General features: G+C 43.8%; 2 protein-coding genes across 3 annotated transcripts; both read right to left on the bottom strand.

Annotated features, from left to right (window-relative positions):
• Nucleotides 1-210: 210 nt before the first annotated feature.
• Nucleotides 211-18,343, bottom strand: LOC122619705 (uncharacterized protein DDB_G0271670). Of its 2 annotated transcripts, XM_043796791.1 has the most exons (6): nucleotides 17,568-18,343; nucleotides 8,449-8,701; nucleotides 8,251-8,362; nucleotides 7,319-7,925; nucleotides 1,899-2,507; nucleotides 211-1,836 (listed from the first exon to the last, which is right to left on the bottom strand). In XM_043796791.1, exons 1-6 carry the CDS (start codon nucleotides 17,578-17,580, stop codon nucleotides 746-748), a joined length of 2,685 nt encoding a protein of 894 aa, XP_043652726.1. In that variant the 5' UTR covers nucleotides 17,581-18,343; the 3' UTR covers nucleotides 211-745. The 2 variants fall into 2 exon arrangements, with proteins under 2 accessions (XP_043652726.1, XP_043652727.1); XM_043796792.1 differs by lacking the exons at nucleotides 7,319-7,925; nucleotides 8,251-8,362; nucleotides 8,449-8,701; nucleotides 17,568-18,343 and adding an exon at nucleotides 4,293-4,393.
• A 765-nt stretch (nucleotides 18,344-19,108) lies between these two features.
• Nucleotides 19,109-19,996, bottom strand: LOC122621203 (protein dj-1beta). The gene is made up of 3 exons (XM_043798989.1): nucleotides 19,831-19,996; nucleotides 19,436-19,755; nucleotides 19,109-19,370 (listed from the first exon to the last, which is right to left on the bottom strand). The coding sequence occupies exons 1-3, from the start codon at nucleotides 19,969-19,971 to the stop codon at nucleotides 19,214-19,216; spliced, it is 618 nt and encodes a 205-aa protein (XP_043654924.1). The 5' UTR covers nucleotides 19,972-19,996; the 3' UTR covers nucleotides 19,109-19,213.
• Between the last annotated feature and the right edge of the window lie 386 nt (nucleotides 19,997-20,382).

Here is a 20,382-nt window from a genome sequence, read left to right as displayed (position 1 = left end):
CGCTATCCGCTGATCAATTAAAACATCCAATTGTCGAATTTCCCGCGACGAGTTTGCTTGCTGTTGTGAAAAAGAGATTTTATCAAAAGTTTGGGGTTAGTTTATTATCCGAGCTAAGATATGTGGATTCTCTACATCTATAACTATCATTATCAGTCATTTAGAAGAAAATAAAAGCAGAATCACATCGAAATAAGAAAATGAAAAACATTCAGAAAACATTGAAGTATTTATTTGCATTATTTATTGGTATTGCTTAAGTTTTAGGCATCATCATCGACTCCATCGAACTTTGTATGTTTCTCTCTCGTTTAGTATATAGTTTATAGTACAGTTTACTCATAACTTTAATACATCTTTAAAAAATAATCATAAATCGAATAAACAAAACAAATCGCAATCGAAAGCAGCTAAAAGAAATCACACCCTTTTGCTCTTCGGAATGTACGAGTGTATAAAAAATACTTATCGAAATTATCAGATATACAGGGGAATACAAAGTATTTTAGCGAAAAACAAAACGGTTTTGGCATGCAAAAACGATTGATCGCTAGTGGTTTTGGATAGATCATTCTGGTATATAAGTACAGAACACAGAGTACAGATATTTGGGATTGTCTTGGGTTCGGTCTCTACTCTACTACGTTCTACGTTTTTAGGCCTGGGTATATTGTAGAGTTCAGCACACGCTAAAAATCAAGGATTCAAAAGCTAGCTAAAACGATTTAAGGCGATTTAACTAGGCTCAAACTTGCGTCACGCACTGCGCGTATTTGTCCAGTTCGCTCCTCAAAATCTTGACGCGTTCAGCTTCCGATTTCAGAGCATTCACCAGCTCTTCAATGGTTCGCTGTTGGTTAAGCACCAGCCCCTCCAGCTTATCCACCCGTTGCTCCAGCTGGGCCACCCTTGTGGAACCGGCATCCTGATGGTTGTTCAGCTGATTGGAGGGCTTCTCCTCCTGGGACTGCGCACTGCTGGCATTGGAGCTCTTTACCAGAGGCGAAACACTTCGTTGATTCCGTATAGCTAGACTATTTGGCCTTGTGGCTCTCGTCTCCTCGTCGCTGCTGGCGGTCTGGACTTTGGCAGCCGACAAGCTACGGGACATGATGGCATCGTTGGTGGTGGTGTGGGAGCTGCTGGTGATCACCGAGCTGCTGGTCGTTGAGTTCTCCACGAACATGGAGGAGGTCACCGCTGAAGATTGCACTTTCGTTGTGGTACTGCTGCTATTACTGCTGATAGCCTGCTCGGCTGCAAAGAGTTTGGAGGTCCTTTCGGCCACCGAAGCTCCTCGGGGCTCCACACTGGGCGAGGTCTTTTTCCTGGTGACCTGCGAGGCCTTGAGCTCCTCCATCCAGGGCGCCTTCTTCTTCTCCCACTCTCGTGGTTTCGGTTTGGCCAACTGTGGTTCCTCGCCGGTGGAATTGTCATCAGAAGTCTTTCCTCCAGCACCGCCATCTTCACTCAGCTCACTGGCACTGCCTGCTCCACCGGATCCCGACATTCCACTGCCGTTGACATACACGGAATTGTTATTGCTTTCGCCCAGCACATTGATAGCCGCCGATGGGGGACGTCGCTTTGGCGCCTTGACCCTTCCTTGCCGCATATCCGTAAGTATGGAAGACCGCTCCACGCGATCGAAATCTGTATCCTCGACTGCAATGGTGGCAGCTCTCCGCATCACCACATTGCCAGCTGCTCCGGATTCAGGCAGTTGATTAGCACCTGAGAGCATCTTGCTGGCCGCAAGACCGTCCGCCAAATCATGGGACACGGCAGTGGTGAGCTTTCCCTCCGGATTCTTTTTCTTGCCGCCCAAAAGGTTACCTGCAATTAAGGAATACAAGATTAAAACTCTGACACCTCTGCTGCAACTGCACAGTACTCACCAGCTACAGGAACTCCGCCTGTGGGAGTTTTCTTGAGCGGCACACTGGGCTTCTTGCTGAGCACCGGCGGTGGTGGCGACTTGACCTTCTCGTCCAGCATGTTCTCCATGGACTTGCTCACTGCTGATGAGGTTAGCCCGGTGGTTACTGTGGTGGCTGAGGAGGTGGTGGCACTGGAGGTGCTGCTCCTCTGCTGTCCAATGGCCACTGATGCACCCACTCCGGGTGGCTTGGTCAGGTCCAGGTTCTTGTTCTCCAGGGATTTCCGTTGGGCAGCCACATTGCCGGTGGGCAGACCCGTTTCACTCAGGATATCGTTCAGGGAGTCACGGGAGCCAAAGCTCTCCTTGCGACCCGCCGAGGAGGAAGCTGTGGTGGTGCTGCTGGTGGTGCTGTTGCTGCTGCTGCCGGTCTTCTTGATGTACACCTTCGATGTGGTGGAGGAGCTGCCTCCGATCTGCTCCTTCTGCTGCTGCGTGGTCACCGAGGTGGTGCTGGAGTTGCTAGAGTTCGTTGTGGTCATGTGGCTGGTGGTGCTGGCGGTGTTGCTGATCTTCCTCTGATTCTGCGTAATCTGTGTGGCACTCGGTGGCTCGTTGATCGGTGCAACTGGAAAATGGGTAAACAGGGTCCAAGATTAGATACATTGGAAACAATTAGCACATGCAAAACGACATGCAAACATTCAACAGTAGAAATCGATTAAAATGCACAGCGGTCCATAGTTTTCGTATTTGTTTTCAAGTAGATAGATTTAGTTTAAGTAAAGTTAGTGATATGTTTGTAAATTCTAATAAGTTTAATTATGTTCGTATCTTTTAGCCGATATCCACTGTCATTTAGTACTCAGCATTCGAATGAGGTGGTCCATGACTAACCATCCCGCCTCAGAACAGCTGAGCACAGAAACAACTTGAAACTGGTTTCTGGCAACTTGTTGCCAAATGTCAATAAAACTAATGTGGAAACGCTCAGGGAAATACTCGTACAATAGAAAAACAAACGAAAGCCGCACCATAACTCAAGTTTGAAGCCGAATCAGAGGCGTAGGAGAGGATCAAAGCGGGCTAAAATAGCAAACGCCAAGCTGCAAACGTCAACTGACGGGCATAAATAAACGCCAATAAATGGCTGTGATGACAAAAGCCAAAGCAAATCAAACCAAGCCAAACTGAACCGAAGCAAAACTGAAAGGCAACGAAAACTATTGAGTAACAACTTAAAATGTGTAAAGGTCAGACCCGAAGAAATGGCAATAGCCAACCGGAAAGAGCAATCTAAAGATCAGGCAACGAACTGGAAATGCCCTTCAAAAATGAAACGAACTGCAACTAAATGAAACTGATAACTACTTGGTGATTTGATGCATATTTGTTTAACTAAATGGTTTATTTCAGCAGCTTGTGAAGTAAAACAGAAACAAGGAACTCATGCCAAATACTAGTTTATACTGTGCTTAAAAATTAAGATTTATTTTTCAGTGAGTAATCTTTGAAATCATACACTTGTGCGTTGTATTTTAGTTATTTAATGCACGCCATCTAACATTTTTAACGGTTCCTTGTCGCAGCCAAGATTGAGTGAAGCAATCATCTCTAATTATAATCTCACTTGTTCAGCTGATGTCATATCTACACATCAGATTCTCAATGTTTATTAGCGTTTTTTCTGTTTATAAAATTCAAGCTCAAGCGTGCCCAAATTTAGACACAGCCCATCAATCTGTTGATTCCCACGGACAAACCAATGTACCCAAAATCCAAAGTGGTATATAATGGTAAGCGAGCAAAGAATTGGCTTTGTCATGCTCGAGTTTCTAAATAAAGTTGACCGAAAAGAAAAGCGCTCGGCCCGACGACTTTCACTGCTTTTAATGACAAAAACGGAGCGAAATAAAATTTGCAATAAAAAACGAGCAGCGCGAATTTGATATTTTCTAGCATTGAGTAATTGAGCGTTGGGTGATTGTCATTATGATGACGGCTGTGCGGTTTATGCTTTTTTATTTTTTTCGGGTTTGTAGCCAACGGCAGTATATACAGTATACACACACGCATTAGCACGCACACCTTAACGCGGGCAAATCGAAAGACTTAAGCAACGAACGCGACTTAATGATGACTTTGAATCCGAGACACGCAGCAAATTATAATCATTAATTTACACCTGACTGACACACAAACCATAATTAGAAAAGCGCGCGCCCAAACCGTTTTTCCCCTTTCTCAAATCGAACCGAAGAAAACGTTGAAAACCAAGAATACGAAGAAAACGAAGAAAACTTCTTTGCCATGTGGCAGAAAAACATGACGAATGCAATTGCACCACCAACACCAAACTGGCTAAAATAAGCAATAAAGAAAGCCGCAAGAACGGTAACTGTAACACACGCACCACAGTGAGCCAGGAAAACTGATTACTTCGAGCCGTTTTGCCGCGACGACGAAAATATTTCAATAACGTAAATGGTCAAGAAATCACAGCGTACTGACTTGGCCCGAAAGGTAAACAAAAACGCTGGCAAAGGTACAAAAATGTAGAAAAATGTTGAGAGCTTGCCTCTTAACTCTCGCCGCTCTGGCAACTTTGTTGATAAACTAAAACAAAGGGGCTGGGCAACCCAAAAGGCGGGAATCCCAGATAAACGCGGCTAATGAAGATGATCATGATGATCTGCAAAGAGACTTTCAACTAAGAGAGCTGAAGCCATTGAAGAGCTGCCAGCCGCAAAGAGACACGCCAAGGCGAAAAAACGTAGCACAAAAAACCAGTTACGGCCAACTGTTGTTTATTTTAATGATGTTGCTGCTGCTCAAGTGTCGAAGGTGGTTGCTTGGAATACAAATACAAAAAAAAAGAGACAGAAAAGCAAAAACTGCGACGTTGACAAAAGCAAAAATTAAATGCCAAGCATAAATTGGTTGAGCTCAAAACCAGCAGCTTGGAATTCCGCCGCCGACCGCAAAGTATGCTGCGAAATAATTTGTATTAATTAAGTATAATGCGTCAACTTTTCCCAAACAACAAATTGCAAAGCGTTCGGGCAATGCGGCGTACCCCTTTTTTCGCACAAACAAAGCGAGGAAAACTGCGCAAACAAAACAAACAAGTTTTTCGCCAAAGTCGCCCATGCAAATGACAAAACAAACTCTGCTCGGCATTCAGCAAAACAAACATGCACCGCAAATTGAACAGAAAAACCGATCGAAAACAAAGCGTTGTGATGGTGATTGGGTTTGGACTGCTTCCAGCCCCCCTGCCACGCCCCCCTTCGCGGTGCAGCCCCTCTTTTCTACGCCTTTGGCATCTCGAGTGGCACAGAAAGCCAAGTAAATAAACCAATGCAGCGGAAGATGGGCGAAGCAGCCAAAATATTGATTATTATATAGTAGTGAATGTGGAATGTCCTTTCCAGATCGAATTTTGAATTAAAAGGATATGTTTTAAGTAAGTTTTAAAGAAGGTATTAAAATGAAATACGTATTTAAGATGCTTTTAAGTTCTCTGCAATATACAACTCAATATCTTAATAAAAAGTCTACTATTGTAAGTAATCACAAAAGAGCTAATTACATATTTACATTATACATTTAAATTCTATTATCTGCTCTTAAAATGTAACTACAATTTGCATCGAAATAATACCAATGTATTGCAAAAAAGAAAATGTAAATTTAAAACTTCAATACTACCCGCTTATCGAAATACCCTCACCCAATCAGTGAAATAGAGTACACAACTAAGCAAAGCATAAATCATAGAAATTATGAGCAGAAAAAGGAAGCGGGGCGTTCGAAGCCGCGCAATTTTCCATTTCATATGAAAAACGCCTCAAGGAGGCACCAACCAAGCCGGCAGAGAAAGGAAAATGAAAAGTGGCCGAAAAAAAAAACAAGTGAGGAAAAACAAGAAAAGCCAAGAGCCCGGAGGAAAATCGAGGAGCCAGGAGGGAGCAGGGAGCAGGGAGCAGGGGTTCACTCTGCCGCTGCCTACTGAAAAAACTCGTTTACATACAAATCGTGGTGATAAAGCTGGCCATACGCGCGCCCAAGAACTCGAAAGAGCCGCCTCGCTGCGTCCGCCGTGGAGCACGGACCCCATCTATAATTCCGGACCCAGACCCGGATCCGGATCCCGTTCCTGCTCCCGTCACCGTTCCCGTTCCGCCCCTGGGACGGGTACGTGGGCGTGGCAACGGTGGAGCTGCTGTTGCTTGTGCACCGGTTTTCGTGTGTTTTGTGTTTACAGTGTTGCAGTTTCATTTATTAAAGACCCAAAATCGTAGAATCGTGGCAGAAAGATAAGTACGAGTAGAATAAAATGGGGAGTAGAGAGAAAGAGAAAAGTGTTGAGGAAAAATTACAGAGAGAAAGACCAACGAGTTGGAGTCATAATATACAAAATGTGTGAGTGGATACATAAAACAAGAGATAGAGCCACAAGTAGATAGGAGAAAACGTAAACAAAATTTCCCATAACCGAATCATAAAAACTGAGAAAGACGAACTTGAAGATGTGGTTAACCGAAACATTTTGAATGCCTTAATTGAATGGTGCGTGGTGCATGAGGTGCGTGTAATGAATATGATGTTTCCGATGTGCCAGCGACTCAATTGGGAAAACTAGCCATAACATCTAAACTTTATCCCATTAGCTACTGCCTTTTTATGTCAATGTAGAGAGGGTTTGCTCATCTACAGGGAAAATTAGACTAGGTAAATACAAACTACCTTTACAAAACAGAGCCTTCCTATACGTAAATATGTACAAAGTAAGAGTTTCCCGGACTTTATTGATCTCTAGATGTACACTAGACGTATGTACATATATAAAAAGCATGGCTACGCGTTTACGATTTAAAATAACTTGTAAAAAAAACCTTTGAAATCGACCATTAGTCAAGCAATTTACGGCGCGCCTATCAAAAGCCTCGTACACAAATCCTTAGTTAAATATAATGCCATTACGCATCGGTAATAAAGTTTATCTGATTCATATGCGCCCGAGGCAATTAAGTCATCTACAAATTTCGCACAGACGATGAAAACCAACGATCCGCAAGATATGCAGCGAGTGGAGGCAGTGCGGGGAGCGGGGAGTGGGGAGCGGGGAGTGGGGAGTGGGGAGTGGCTGGTGTCTTTTCATTTAATTAATTCAATTACCAAACGAACAACAAACGTTTATTGACTTTGATCCCCGCTACGTCACGACAACAATTTCGAAGTCAAACGACTTGAGTTTTACTGCCGATGCGTTGGGAAATTGCCGACAATTAAGAAGGAGGGGGGAAAATGCATTGATGAGAGGTGGAGACTCTTGATGACAACAAACTTGACAGACCGAAATCAAAAATGCGATGTGATTGAGAGAGAAAATCGGTGAACCGGTGATTCGGGTGAAAATCCTTGGTGAAAACTCACCTTCCGAGGGTGCCAGCATTTTGACAAAGTTGTCGGGAAAAACGCCCACTTTGCCGCGGATTTCTCCTTTCCACCAGCCTTTGTCGGGCAGTTCCGTGCTGATTACTGCAATTATGTCGTCCACCTTCAGCTCCAGCTCATCGTCGTTCTGCGGGGCGTAGGGGAACTCCACCCGGCAGAACTCCCGCTGGGGCTTGGGTGGCAGCATGGGCACGGCCGCTGCAGCTCCAGCTGCTCCCGCTGCTGATCCCGATCCCGATCCCGAAACTATGGCTGCCGGCTCCGCTGGCGCAGATGCTGCTGCTGTTGCTGCTGCTGCAGTTACCCTGCTCTTGGTCGCCTGCTTTGTTGTGGAGTTGCTGGTGGTGCTGGTGGTGGACGCAGGAGGCACTGCTCCGCCGGATGGTACTGTGGATGTGGCTGCCACATTCGCCACATTGCTCACATTGGCCGCCTTGGACGCCAGCGACACTGTGGCCACGGTGGCGCCAATTGTCGGTGGCCGTTTGGAGGCCAAAACGGGAGACGGCTCGATATGTTGCACAAAGTTCGATGGGAAGACGCCGACTTTGCTGCGCAGACGACCGCGCCACCAGCCTTCCTCGACCTAAATGAGAGAACAGAGTGAAGCGGAATTGAGTGAAATGAACAGACTGAAACCAAATGTACTGCACTGCGCGAAAACACCGAACGTTCTTTCAAGTTATTATGTGTTATGTATTATTAAAAGCTAAGCTTAAAACAAAATAAAACTTCAAAGAATCAAGAGCTTTGTAACTTTCATAACATTTGCACATTGCGATAAATATGCTGTTTAGGAAGTAGAACGGTGTTTTCTCGCAGTGCAGAACGAATTTCAATTTCTATTGGCCCAATAGGTTAAATGGGGGTAGCAAGCACCCCACACCCCGCCTGACCCTGCGTGTACGCACCTCCCCTAGGAATTCAATGACATCACCCACGGCCAACGTCAGTTCGTCGTCGTTGACTTGTGTGTAGCTATAGATGACTTTGCAGCGGCGATTCGATGTCGCGGATTTGTCCCTGAATTTGGAAGGAGAAGCGAAAACAGCATGTAAAATCAGTTATTGCGTCATTTGCTTAAGTGGTCTAAGTCCAAGTGGACGAACCTCAGCTGCACAGCCACTGCTGCCTCCTCGTTGTGGTCCCCACTGCCAGTGGTTCCGTTGCCATTGCTGCTCACTCCGGACTCCAGCACGCGCACAAAGTTATCCGGAAACATCCCGGTGACGCCGGTGGACTTCAGGGTGCCCTGCCACCAGCCGCCGGTCATCTGCTTGATACGATGGATGATGGCACCTTTCTGCAGATCCAGCTCGTCCGGCTCCTTGGCCGCGTATTCGTATTCGACTATTGCACAGACTGCAAGTAAAAAGAAGGTTCAATTAAAGTGGTTGCTACTAAAACAAATTCAATATTCATACTTCAAAAAAGGTTAAAATTAGTACTATTGTGGCTTTGCCATTTTAAATGCATATCAGGACACGGGGAAAACTGAGTCGCAAAATGAGTTACCCAATTATGGCACAAAACGCTGACATGTTTGTGCAAATATTTACAATAGTATCGGGTTGCGCAACTTTTAACCTACTCCAATGCCCATCCATATACACAAATATACACAACCCCCTTCGGAAACGTGACATTTGTCTTTTGCTTCTCCCGTTTTCGGCTAGTCGATGCCGCTGGAAAAGTAAAAGTTACATGACACTCCATCTACGGAACGGGAATAACAATTTCTGTCGTGGGCGATGACAAATCACGGATCGTGCTTTGGGACTCCCTCCACATCCACATCTACATCAATATCTACATCCATATCCACATCCACATTCACATTCATCTCCACATCCACCCATCAATCAAACAATCTGTCGTATATGGGTCACTGAGTACTTGGCACTGCGGCATTTCCCCGCTCCATGATTTCAAATCTCAGCTTGAAGACGCAGCAGAAATCATGAGTAATCTGAGGACCAGGGAAAACCATGTTTGTTAAATCAATTTAAGTACTCAGTATCTAACAAACCATGAAGATAAAACTTCACAGTTTATTTCGAAGATAATACGTGTGCAGCATCTCTATAAAATCTTTAAACCTCATCAATGCAAAGCCATTAGGTTTCGGCACAAACTTTCGATTTCCATTAAACTAAGCCCATTAACAAACTTAATCATCTGCAAACCGAACAGAACACAATTTGTCATGACGCATGGCGAAAACAATGAGACCATGACTGACTGACACTTTATTAGAAACCAGTCTTATAAACCATATTTAACACGAGCCGCCGAAGGCGACAGCTTGAAAATGTAAATTAAAAACTTAAATAGCCGCAATGCTGAATGCTGAACTTATTTGGCTTTCGGAGGTTGCTGCCCCCGCACGATTGACTCAGTTTTTATATGTTTCTTGTTTTTCTCGAGTGTTTGGATGCCGTGTCCAATTTTTTGATGGCCTGTGTGGTGGCTGCGATGGAAATACCCTCGTGGAGAACGAAAGACTCAGCTATAGTTTGGTTTATTGAACGGCAAGAGTATCGAAGCCTCTTCAGGGAACTTAAATACATTGGAAACACTTATTGGCTTAAGAGAGGAAAGTAGAAAACGAAGGGGGCCACAAATAAGCAAACATGATAATAAATTCCTGTGCTACGTGATGTCGTTTATATCGACACTTTGTATATGGGTCAGCTCATAGAGGGGAATTCGCCGTTCAATTCCGACCAACTCATCAGAACGCGATGAGTAATGTGCGAAGGAAAACTGAAGATTGTCATTGGTTGGCCAACGTTTAATGGGCGTGAAACCAGCAATTGGAGTTGATCGCTTGATGGCATTAAAGCGTCTCGAAGTGCTTTCCATTTTCCGCTCGTTTCAAATCAGCTCTTAACATTTCTTTCTTTAACTGACAGCCGATTCGGAGGGGCATTTTGGGGGGCTGGGATGGGGCCACCAGCATTGAAGTGGCTGCCAATCGTTATCCAAAGCAGTTTCGTCAACGGCGCATACTGATAATTTCACTCCAGTTAAAGTAGCAGAGCCCGTCTGAGATCGAGATCCGGTGATGAAGTGGCAAAAGTGCTGCAGCCACGCACCGCAATAACAACAAATGCACAGACAGTCGGACGGAGCCATCAAAGACTTTGGGGAAAAGCTTGAAAAGCACAAGCCAACTGGGGATGGCACTCAGAATCTGATGCAATACTAGGTAACACTACAAAGCTAACTTAAGTTGTTTAAAAAGTAAATCATAGTATTTAAATCAACAAATGTAGTGAGTATAATTATAAAAATAAATAAATGAAATAAGTGCAATGATAAATTAATTGGTCAGTGGAATATTTTATTCACGAACCCATCGTGTCACGATTGCATCGCCACCAAGAGCCAATTTGTATCTAGGCGTTTGACAGCCGACTGGCGCGTTTGAGTCTCGGTAACTGAGTATCTGAATGGCCAAGTATCTGAGTATCTCAGCCACACTGTTTAACCTACGCGACTGTAAAAGGCAAACAAAGCGACAGCCAAATGAACCTTTAATGCGGTTTTTGTTTTTCAAACTTTTTCATCTTCCTCTCTGGCGCGGCGATTTGCTGCCGCTTTCCTCTTTGTTTTCGCTCATATGCTGTGTACGCTTGAATAACAATAATAAGCGACCGCAAAGCGCGCTGAATGAGTGGAAAGAATGGAGGAGAGTGTTGAAAGAGGGCCTAGAATGGGCGGTATGCAGCTGCGAAATGAGCCGCGTCTGGAAAAGTTACACGGTAAAGAATACAACCAATTAATGTAAAAACAATTTATAAATGCGAAACTAAATGGGGTTTCTATGCTGGACCCAAATACGACGAGCTTATGTCGGTACTCAAACTTCACAGAACTGAGACACAAGTTTACCAATCACATATTCGCATTAAATAAGTTTCCAATAGGGTAAAGGTATTAATTATTTCTAATATTTATCCAATTTTCTGCAGTGTTATAAAAATGGTGAAAATCGGGCGCCAAGTGGTGGAAAGCGAGGAAACGCGCGGCATAGTCGTGAGAAAAGCCTGATGAAAGAGCCGAGAGCCGAATGGGAAAACCAAATGTGTAAATGTGTCAAAAGCGGAGAAAATCGCATGACAGCCACAGCCGCCAACTGTCGCCGCCAGAGGGCGTGCTGGTCGTCATGGACTTGTGGGTGTTTGGGTGCACTCAGTGGTTGCCTTGCAACTTGGACGTATCTGCGATCATTACGATATCGGGTTTTGTTGTGAAGTCAGCTTCCCCCAATGTCAAACAGCACATCATGTCGGCCATAAAGATATGCAAATCGGTTGCTGGATAGTTAAAAATATGGCGCGAAAACGGCTGAAGGTACAAGGTGTTATTACGACTTTAATATACCCTACAAGATGGCACTTCTTATACAATCTGGTCTACCCACACACATTTCATTCGAACAAAAAATAAAGTAATTTTCAGTTGTAGCTCCCCCCGCTGCCCCTCATCAGCATTCTCCCCCTATATGCATAAAGTTCAACTGATGCTTCCGAGAGATTACCGAAACGGGTGAGCTCCACATATAATATGTAAAATATAACCTGTAACCGGTTCAGATGAGCAGCTGCACTTATTTGTTGGCGGCGGTCAGAGGTGCGGCAAGAGTCCCCAAAGTTCCGTTCAAAACAAACACCTTCAACAAACACCTCCCCCGCCAGCTGACACCACCCCCTCTGGCACCCAGCACCTTTGAGGTGAGCAAACAAGAACATGCTAATTGGTTTAACTATCGGTTTTGGCTGCCTTTGAATTTCGGTTTTGCTTGGCTTGTCTTTGGCACCGAGAGAAATGACTGCAAATCACAAGGTTATTGTGAATTTGTTCGATATTTTATCTTTTTATTACTAAACTACCATTTAGCAAGAAGCTTTTAAATATACATATGGATATGATATACATATATATAAGCTCATATATTTTTTCGCAGTGCACTTATTTCAAAGGTGCTATGTGGATGGTGGGGGAGATGCCATGAACCGTAAACGGTAAATTGCCTCTGCGTGAGTTCGACTCTTAAATATGCAAGTCGCCGGGTCTCAGCGCTCTTAGGAGGGGAGAAGCCAAATAAAAGGGGTTATCCACATGCATAAGTGAGTGCTGCGTTCGTTCAGTGCAGCTATAGTGCAGATATAGCGAGTTAATGGAGCTGACCTGTCTGACTGCCTGTTTTCATCGGGGGCGGGCGTCGCACTGGAAACTGGCATGACCCGGTTAAAAGTTGTATTCCTCTTATTTGGGCCAACGAGGGGGTTTAAGTGCCACTGGGCAGGCACAGAGGGCTGCGATATTGATTGGGGAGTATTTCAACAGCATGGCACAGGAAAAGCCAATAGTGTTATACTATGAACTCGATCTTAAGCAATAAATGTGTGAGATAAACGAACGAATCCCGGTGAATGAAATTCTCAGAATCATTGCTTTTGAGCCGTGCATGACTGAACATAAAGAAACTCTCTTCTGAGCAGCAGCTGCCAATTTGTAAAGGTCTTAGGTCATTTGCCCACCCTTATTTTAATTACTTTGTATGCAGCTCCGAACTTGGCTTCAAAATCAATTCCACAGCACACCGCAAAACGACAAAAATGTCTGGCCCCCCAGGAGTCCAAAGTCGCTTTTCCTTTGCCCCCACTTTTGCGGTCCTCAAAGCAAACACACACAGGTCCTTGATGAGCCCAGCCCACCCAGGTGACCTTGACTTATGAGCCTTGCTAGCCCTGAAACACCGAAGTGAAAGCAATTGCTCAAGTTCAAGGCCGCACATTGCGTGTGAAAAACGGAGGCAGCAAACCAATTCGTTTGTCGCCAAATGAGTTGCATTTCAATTGGTTTTAATTGGGGATTCACACAGAAACAAATGTCTGTTGTGGGGTAATTATGACCCCCAAATGCAGCGAACTCTAAATCAACATTTTATGAGTCACTGCTATCGGAGAGTGCCCAAAACCAAGTGATAAGTCAGGGAAACGACCCTTATCGCTAGTGTGGAAAACAAAGAGTGGCATTAACATTCGGGTTCGATTAAGTCATGGCCGGCGATGTCGTCATTGACACGCGTGGCCATTTCAAAATATCGGACGAATGTCAAGATTGTGTTCAAAAAGTGGGAAGCCCAACAAGAAATGAACAGAAAAAATCACAATTCTAAAAGTGCAAAAACTTTGAAAGAAACTTCATTCAATGTATTATTCAGCTTTACATAATTCTTCAAAATATGTTGGTCTTCAGAATTATTTACGAAATTCTCTTCAAGTGTAAGCCCCCTTTCCACTGGACCATCATTTGAATGCATTTCCATTTCAATTGAGCGAGGGCAAACGAAGCATGGAAAAGCTGAACAAACGCAGGTTTCAATTGAAAAGTCGTGGTCTTCCCCCCTTTTCCGGGTTTCCCCACCGCCCATGTGATTTGTGTGGCAATATGTGGCGGCGATCGCTGCTCGATTCCGCGGAGTTTACGATGGAAAGTGTTTAGGAGCAGAGCGGCCATCCATTCATCCATCCATCTATCAGCAATTGCAGCTGATGAGTTGTGCATTAGCCAAATGAAAAGGGGAAAATGAAAAGAAATGAGCAGCTGGAGGTCAAGAGAGTCCAGCTGATTGAAGCGGCTTTTCCGAAGAGTCAAAAGTGGATATTAGTTGGAAACATTGATGCTCTAAAATTTACTTAAGAACTGAAGAACTGCAAACCAAACTAGATACTTTGAGTTCTTGGGAAGTCACTGCACTTAATCCACTCACAGGGCCATTAGAAACGGGGCCTTGGAGTTCATTGAGGTCTTATCAGTTCATTGATATGGAATGCTTTATGGTTGAAGCGATGAGGGGACCCGCATATTTTCGCTCCAAACATAAAGATAAACGGAAAGAGGCTCAAGGCAATTCAAGTTGATTTCCAGATCGGAGAACAAACATTTCATGAGCTTGGCATACATTCTTTGATAGTTCTAATGGGATTTTCAACGCAGTCAGGGACGGAAGCAAACATACATATATTACGATTTGAGCAAAAGCAAGAGAACTCATATCTCTGGTTTTCTATTTCTCCCTTTGCCCCTCTGATAAGCGAGGGCAGCAGAAGTCTGAGGAATCGCGATAAGATAGGCGAAAAAAGCCAGCTAAAACACAAGTTTGCCATTCGAATTCGAGTCTGAGTCACCGCAGTCACAACTGTCGAATGCACTCGACCAGCAAAAAACGAAAAAATACAAATAAAAATGAAAACAAAAACAAAAACAAGAGAGAACGCTATAGTCGAGTTCCCCGACTATCTGATACCCGTTACTCAGCTAGTGAAAGTGCGAAGGAGTCTTCAGCACTGACAGTTTTTGGCGGTTTGTGGGCGCTAGAGTGGGCGTGGCAAAAAGTTTTTTGGCAAATCGATAGAAATTTAGAAGACTAATATAAAAAAGAAAAAATATCAAAACATTTTTCAAAAGTGTGGGCGTAGCAGCTTTGGGCGGTTTGTGGCCGCTAGAGTGGGCGTGGCAAAAAGTTTTTTGGCAAATCGATAGAAATTTATAAGACTAATACAAAAATGAAAAAATATCAAAACATTTTTCAAAAGTGTGGGCGTGGCAGTTTTGCGCGGTTTGTGGGCGTTAGAGTGGGCGTGGCAACATGAATCGACAAACTTGCGCTGCGTCTATGTCTCAGGAGTCAGTATGCTTAATCTCAACTTTCTACCTTTTGTAGTTCCTGAGATCTCGACGTTCATACGGACAGACAGACGGACAGACGGACGGACAGACGGACGGACAGACGGACATGGCCAGATCGACTCGGCTATTGATCCTGATCAAGAATATATATACTTTATATGGTCGGAAACGCTTCCTTCTGCCTGTTACATACTTTTCAACGAATCTAGTATACCCTTTTACTCTACGAGTAACGGGTATAATAAGCCGCGAAAAGTAAATTATTTGCATATCAATACAGCGGTTCTGTTCGCTTCGCCAGCGACGAACTGCAAATGGAAAATAATTGAAAACAAAAACGAAGTTCTTTGCCAGTTCATACATTGCAGATTAGCACTCTTGACAGAGCACATCCGTCCAAATTTATATTATATTATATTTAAATTTCTAAGATGGTACATCATAGCTGGACAAGGAAAATGCGAATGAAATAAAATACATCAGTGACTAACTGTTTAAATAGATAGAGTATTCGCGAATTCGCGATTGTCATGAGTAATTCTGCGAATCCCGAGTGACTCATGAGCGATCCATCAGAAGAACTACAAGGGATTAGTGGCCAGAGAAAGGGTTCTACGCCAACTCGCTGGTGGATGATGGTAATGGGCCAGGTGAGGGCGTGGTGGCCATTGCCATTCCCATTCGCAGCCCACGCCAAAGTCAATTACAGGGTATACAACGCGGGCGTGGCAGGGGCAATTTATTAAATTGTCAGGAAAGCTTTGCCGCGAGGAGTGCTCAAGTGTTGGAGTGCTGGAACCCTTAGACTTAGACATATGGATATGATAAGATAAAAGCCGAGCAAAATGTGGCAAATAAGAAATCTGATAAAAATGTTTTCATTTGCCGATTCATTTGTGTTGACCACTGCCATTGATTGCCATTGTTGGCCGTTTTCTGTTTTTGTGTTTTCAGTTTTCCGTGGTTCGTGTTTTGTGTTGGCGTTACATAAACGTCGCTCGGAATCACTTAAGCCAGCGGAAGAAAGCAGCTTTGTTTGGGATGCAAATGTAGTGGCTGTGTACGCAGAGAGCTGGCCTCTCCATTGTTCGTCCGTCCCATGGAAATTGTTCATCAAAAGAAATCAGAAATCAGACATCAGAAATCATCAGTGAAACTGCTGCGGGTGCGGTGCATATACATATATTTTGTTTTTTTTTTCAGGGAGCGGTCTTTCAATCAGGCTCCACTATCAGCCGCCGAGAGCTCCTCAATCTTGGGCCTCCACAAAGAAGCCGTAACAAGGTTGAAACGCACATTAAGATTTATTAATATTGTCTGGACCGAGCTCCTCCTTCATCCATCGATTCCGGATTATCTCGCCATGGAACCCACTGAACAGTAGCCACAGCAAAAGGGTCAGCAAAGGGTCGGAAAAGCCATACTCAAGCGGAAAACAGCAGATAAGCGGGGAAAACACAAAAGGCAGGCAACGCAAGCTTACTATACTCAGATTTCAAGGGTAAACAAATCAATTTGCAATTAGCAAGTAGCTCGAAATTGTTAAAGGTGATGCTAAATCAACTGGATTAACTGCAAATATCAAGTAAAAGTGAAACATTTAAGCAGAAGAACCTGTACTTTATATCTACGTAACTCTTTTAATAAAAACAGGCAATTAGCCTTCATTCAAGGGTCTGAACAAAAGAGTTAATTAAATGCTGGAAACCGCAATATTTTCATTGGATTTCGCCCTGAATCACAGGTTTTTTTTAGCTGACCCGAGGGGCGAAGGAAAATATCCACTAATTTGCATCGCAGAACATTTGTTCTCCAGTTCCCATTGTGAGTTTGAAAAGTTTTCGGGGGGAAAATGAGATTGATGGCAACATGAAGTCATCAAAACGCAGAAATTCTCATTTCAAATGCCTTAAAAACCGGTTCGCATACAAAGTGTTTTGGTTTTTGTTTTACAGCCTTTGCTATTTTTGTTGGCCAACTTTTGCTTTATGGCTGTAAAAATCGTGGCAGCAGCGTGTTAAGAGCAACACCGTTAGTCAGCAAGGGGTATTTCCAGGGTACTTCCAGGGTATTAGATGCGAGGCAGGAGGAAGAGAGAGAACCAAGTGTCCTTGGGCCAAGATGACACACCCACCCCGAAAAGCAACAAAAACATGAAGCGTTTTTCGGGCGCACAAAATGCGAATGTGGCGAGCAAAAGGCAGACGGCGAAAACGGGCGGGACCCACCCCGAAAAAACTAGCAAAGAAAAACAACAAAATGGAAAAGGAACTGCAGTTTTGGGTAGTTGAGCACGGGCTACCCTGTAAAGGTGTGAGGCGATAAAGTATCTGCGATAAAGTCATTCTCTATGGCAGATACTAGGTTATTTTAATTAACTTGAAATCAAAAACGAATCACTTTCCAAACTGTGATGTTTGTTACCAACAGGATATGGTTTCTAACTGATACTAGTAATAGATCTTGATGTGCCATTGAATACCCTAGTTTGGGAAGGGCATGCTGGCTGCAGCAGACAACTTACTGTTGTTTTCCATGGCTGAAGCGATTCCTGGTGCCCAGCGTTGTCAGCAGGTTCAATGCACGAGACTGAGTTTGCCTCTCTACTGTTTTTTTGGTTTCGTATCTTGAAGACGAGTTTATGAATCACGCGCGTTAACCGCGAAAAACGGAAGGTAGGAATTACCTAGAAATTTATATACACGAGTATTTCTCGACGTGTTTCGTATTCCCTATTTTTTTATTTTTTTTTTATTTTGTATTTTGACCCTGTTCTGCTCGCAGTTAAGTTTCAACAAAGAGCGCGGGTGAAAGAGACGGGGAGCGCGTGCGAGCGAGATGGAGGGAGGAGCGCATTTAATTTCGCGTCACGTAGAAAATGCGGCACCGAATATTTTCTGTTTGATTTCCTCTGTTGATTTATTGCCGTTCCCTCTGTCCCTCTTCGTTGCACTTTTCACTGCCTATCCTGCTTCGCTTCCTTTTCGGCCGCCTACTATTTCTTATTCTTCGTATTCTTCTTATTCGCTGGCACGCACTTGCACTTCGTTTTGCCTTCCACACCCATTCGCATGCACTTTATTTACTCTGCTTTTCCGCCTCTCCACTTGCAACTTGCAACTTGCACTTCCTTTCGGCCGCACTTCTGCTGCTCCACTTGCCGCCTCGCACTTTAATCGAATTAATGCGCTTTTGCCACCAAACTGGCAACAAACTGGGAATCCGAAACCGAAACCGAAACGCAAACACGCCGACGAACTCCCACAACAACCGTTCGCTGCGGCTGCGAGAGTGTGACCAGCGGCGGCTGGCGGCGCAATGCTCGGCCTCGTTTGCCTCTAGCGCGGACGGCAACCCGGGCTGGCGACTCGGGTGGGGTGAGCTGGGACTCCAACCCAGCAGGGGGATTCCTTGCTTACTCACTTTTAGCTATTTTTTAACTTTTACGTTTATTATTTGTATATATTAATAATTTGCTAGTATATAACTATCTTATAAATATTTCGCTTGCTAATGCTGAATTTGTCTGTACATAACTGACTACTAATGCAATTTTGATAGCTGAGTTTTTATCTTCAAGGCAATAGTCCTGTCATAAAAATTTATTAAAACCTTTGCCTTAAATGTTATTTTCATTCAGTTTAGTAAATTTATCTTTATAGACGCCTGTTTTTCATGCCATATCTTAGCTATTAGTTCGGTTTATTCATTGAATGCTTTTCTTAGTTGTTATTCATCCTCCTTGAAAATCGTTCAAAAACGAGTAAATTTAAATCTTTGCAATTTGTATCTGATTTCAATTTAGTTATTTTGTCTATTATTCAAAACTAGTTTAATCACAATCCTGTGCTTTGAAAGTTTTTTTTAATTCTGTTCATCTTATGCATGTTATTTTTTAATGCCATTTTTAGTTACTCCTTGAAATTCTTTTATAATAAGTGAAATGAAAACCCTATGCTTTGAATTTTATTTTTATTTTAATACAGTTTATCTTATTTATATTATTATATTGTCAGTTGTCCATTTACTCCTTAAAAACCGTTCATAACAAATGAAATGAAAACCTTTTGCCTTGAATAATGTAACTTTAATTCAGTTCTGGTTTACATGAGGTGCTTAAAGCAATCTGTATAACTTTCTCATAAATATGTGTAATATTAGTATGGCCACCTAATCGTAGGCTACCAGAAGACCCTTCGCCACCTCGAGCACCTTCTCCTTGCCGGCCAGCTCCTCTGCGATTCTGAGTGCGAACTCGAAGGAGGTGCCAGGACCACGACTGGTGATCAGGTTGCCATCCTTGACCACCGTCTTGTCGTCCACATAGCTGAGCAGAAAACAACAAGGAAGAGGATTAAGATCAGATATCTAGAACCACCTGTGCCGAACTACCTGTAGTTGTCCAGCAGCTGGGGCTTCATGGAGGGATACGAGGTGAGGGACTTGCCGGAGGCGATGCCGTGCTTGGCCAGAACGGTGGGAGCGGCGCAGATGGCGGCGATGAGGCCGCCGCTGGACTCCTGCCTCCGCAGGATGTCCCCGACCACCGAGGACTCCGCCATGGCATTGGAGCCACCCAGTCCGCCGGGCAGCACCACCGCATCGAACTTGTCCGCGGCCACCTGGGCCAGCGAGGTGTCCGGCAGGATCTGCACGTCCCTCGAGCACTTCACCGATTCGCCGCCATTCAAACCGGCGACGGTGACCTTGATCTATCGTATCATATGATATATATAGTATATAGTTATAGAACAGAGTGATTTGGGAGAAAAGTGGGAAGTACTCACGCCCGCTCGTCGCAGCACATCGGCGGCTATGATGAACTCCATCTCCTCCGCTCCGGGAGCCAGAATCACCAGCGCGCTCTTCGACATCTTGGTAAACTTGCAAAAATGCCTGGAGATTCGAGGAAATCCGAAGAAAACCATGCAGATTCGATAGCTTATCGATAGCCGTTTTGTACGACGCTTTGAGGTTATCGAGTTTTTCAAAAGCTGAGCGGGCAAACACGCAAAAAATTAATTAAATAATTTTCAGTAATATTTGGTTTGTCGAACTAGGTATTAAACATTTCCAGCTGAATGTCAGATTTTTACGCAAAACAACGTTTATAATAAAACATCTGATTTTTATTTTAAGGTACTTAATATTTTTTTATATTAAAAGAATTTTATAACAAATAGGGTTGCGTCCGTGCTAAGTGCTAATCAGAATTGGTTTGAGACATCGTTAAAATGTCAAACTAGCTCATTCCGATGGGTTCAAACTATGGTATCATCTTAGTCTAGTATTCTCTAATAGTGCTATAATATATATTAAATGATCAACAAATTACTTGA

This window comes from Drosophila teissieri, chromosome 3R (genome assembly GCF_016746235.2).
Source record: "Drosophila teissieri strain GT53w chromosome 3R, Prin_Dtei_1.1, whole genome shotgun sequence".
Lineage (NCBI taxonomy): Eukaryota > Metazoa > Arthropoda > Insecta > Diptera > Drosophilidae > Drosophila > Drosophila teissieri.
This window is presented reverse-complemented; position numbering and strand designations above follow the sequence as displayed.

Excerpts from the sequence above, each read along its gene's own strand:
- LOC122619705 (XM_043796791.1), bottom strand. Across the intron at positions 7,926-8,250 it reads TCATTGAATTCCTAGGGGAG|GTCGAGGAAGGCTGGTGGCG; the intron begins GTGCGTACACGC and ends TCTCTCATTTAG. Across the intron at positions 2,508-7,318 it reads AATGCTGGCACCCTCGGAAG|TTGCACCGATCAACGAGCCA; the intron begins GTGAGTTTTCAC and ends CCCATTTTCCAG.
- LOC122621203 (XM_043798989.1), bottom strand. The coding sequence starts at position 19,971 with ATGGTTTTCTTCGGATTTCCTCGAATCTCCAGGCATTTTTGCAAGTTT. Across the intron at positions 19,756-19,830 it reads ATGTGCTGCGACGAGCGGGC|ATCAAGGTCACCGTCGCCGG; the intron begins GTGAGTACTTCC and ends ATGATACGATAG. Across the intron at positions 19,371-19,435 it reads CAGCTGCTGGACAACTACAG|CTATGTGGACGACAAGACGG; the intron begins GTAGTTCGGCAC and ends TTTTCTGCTCAG.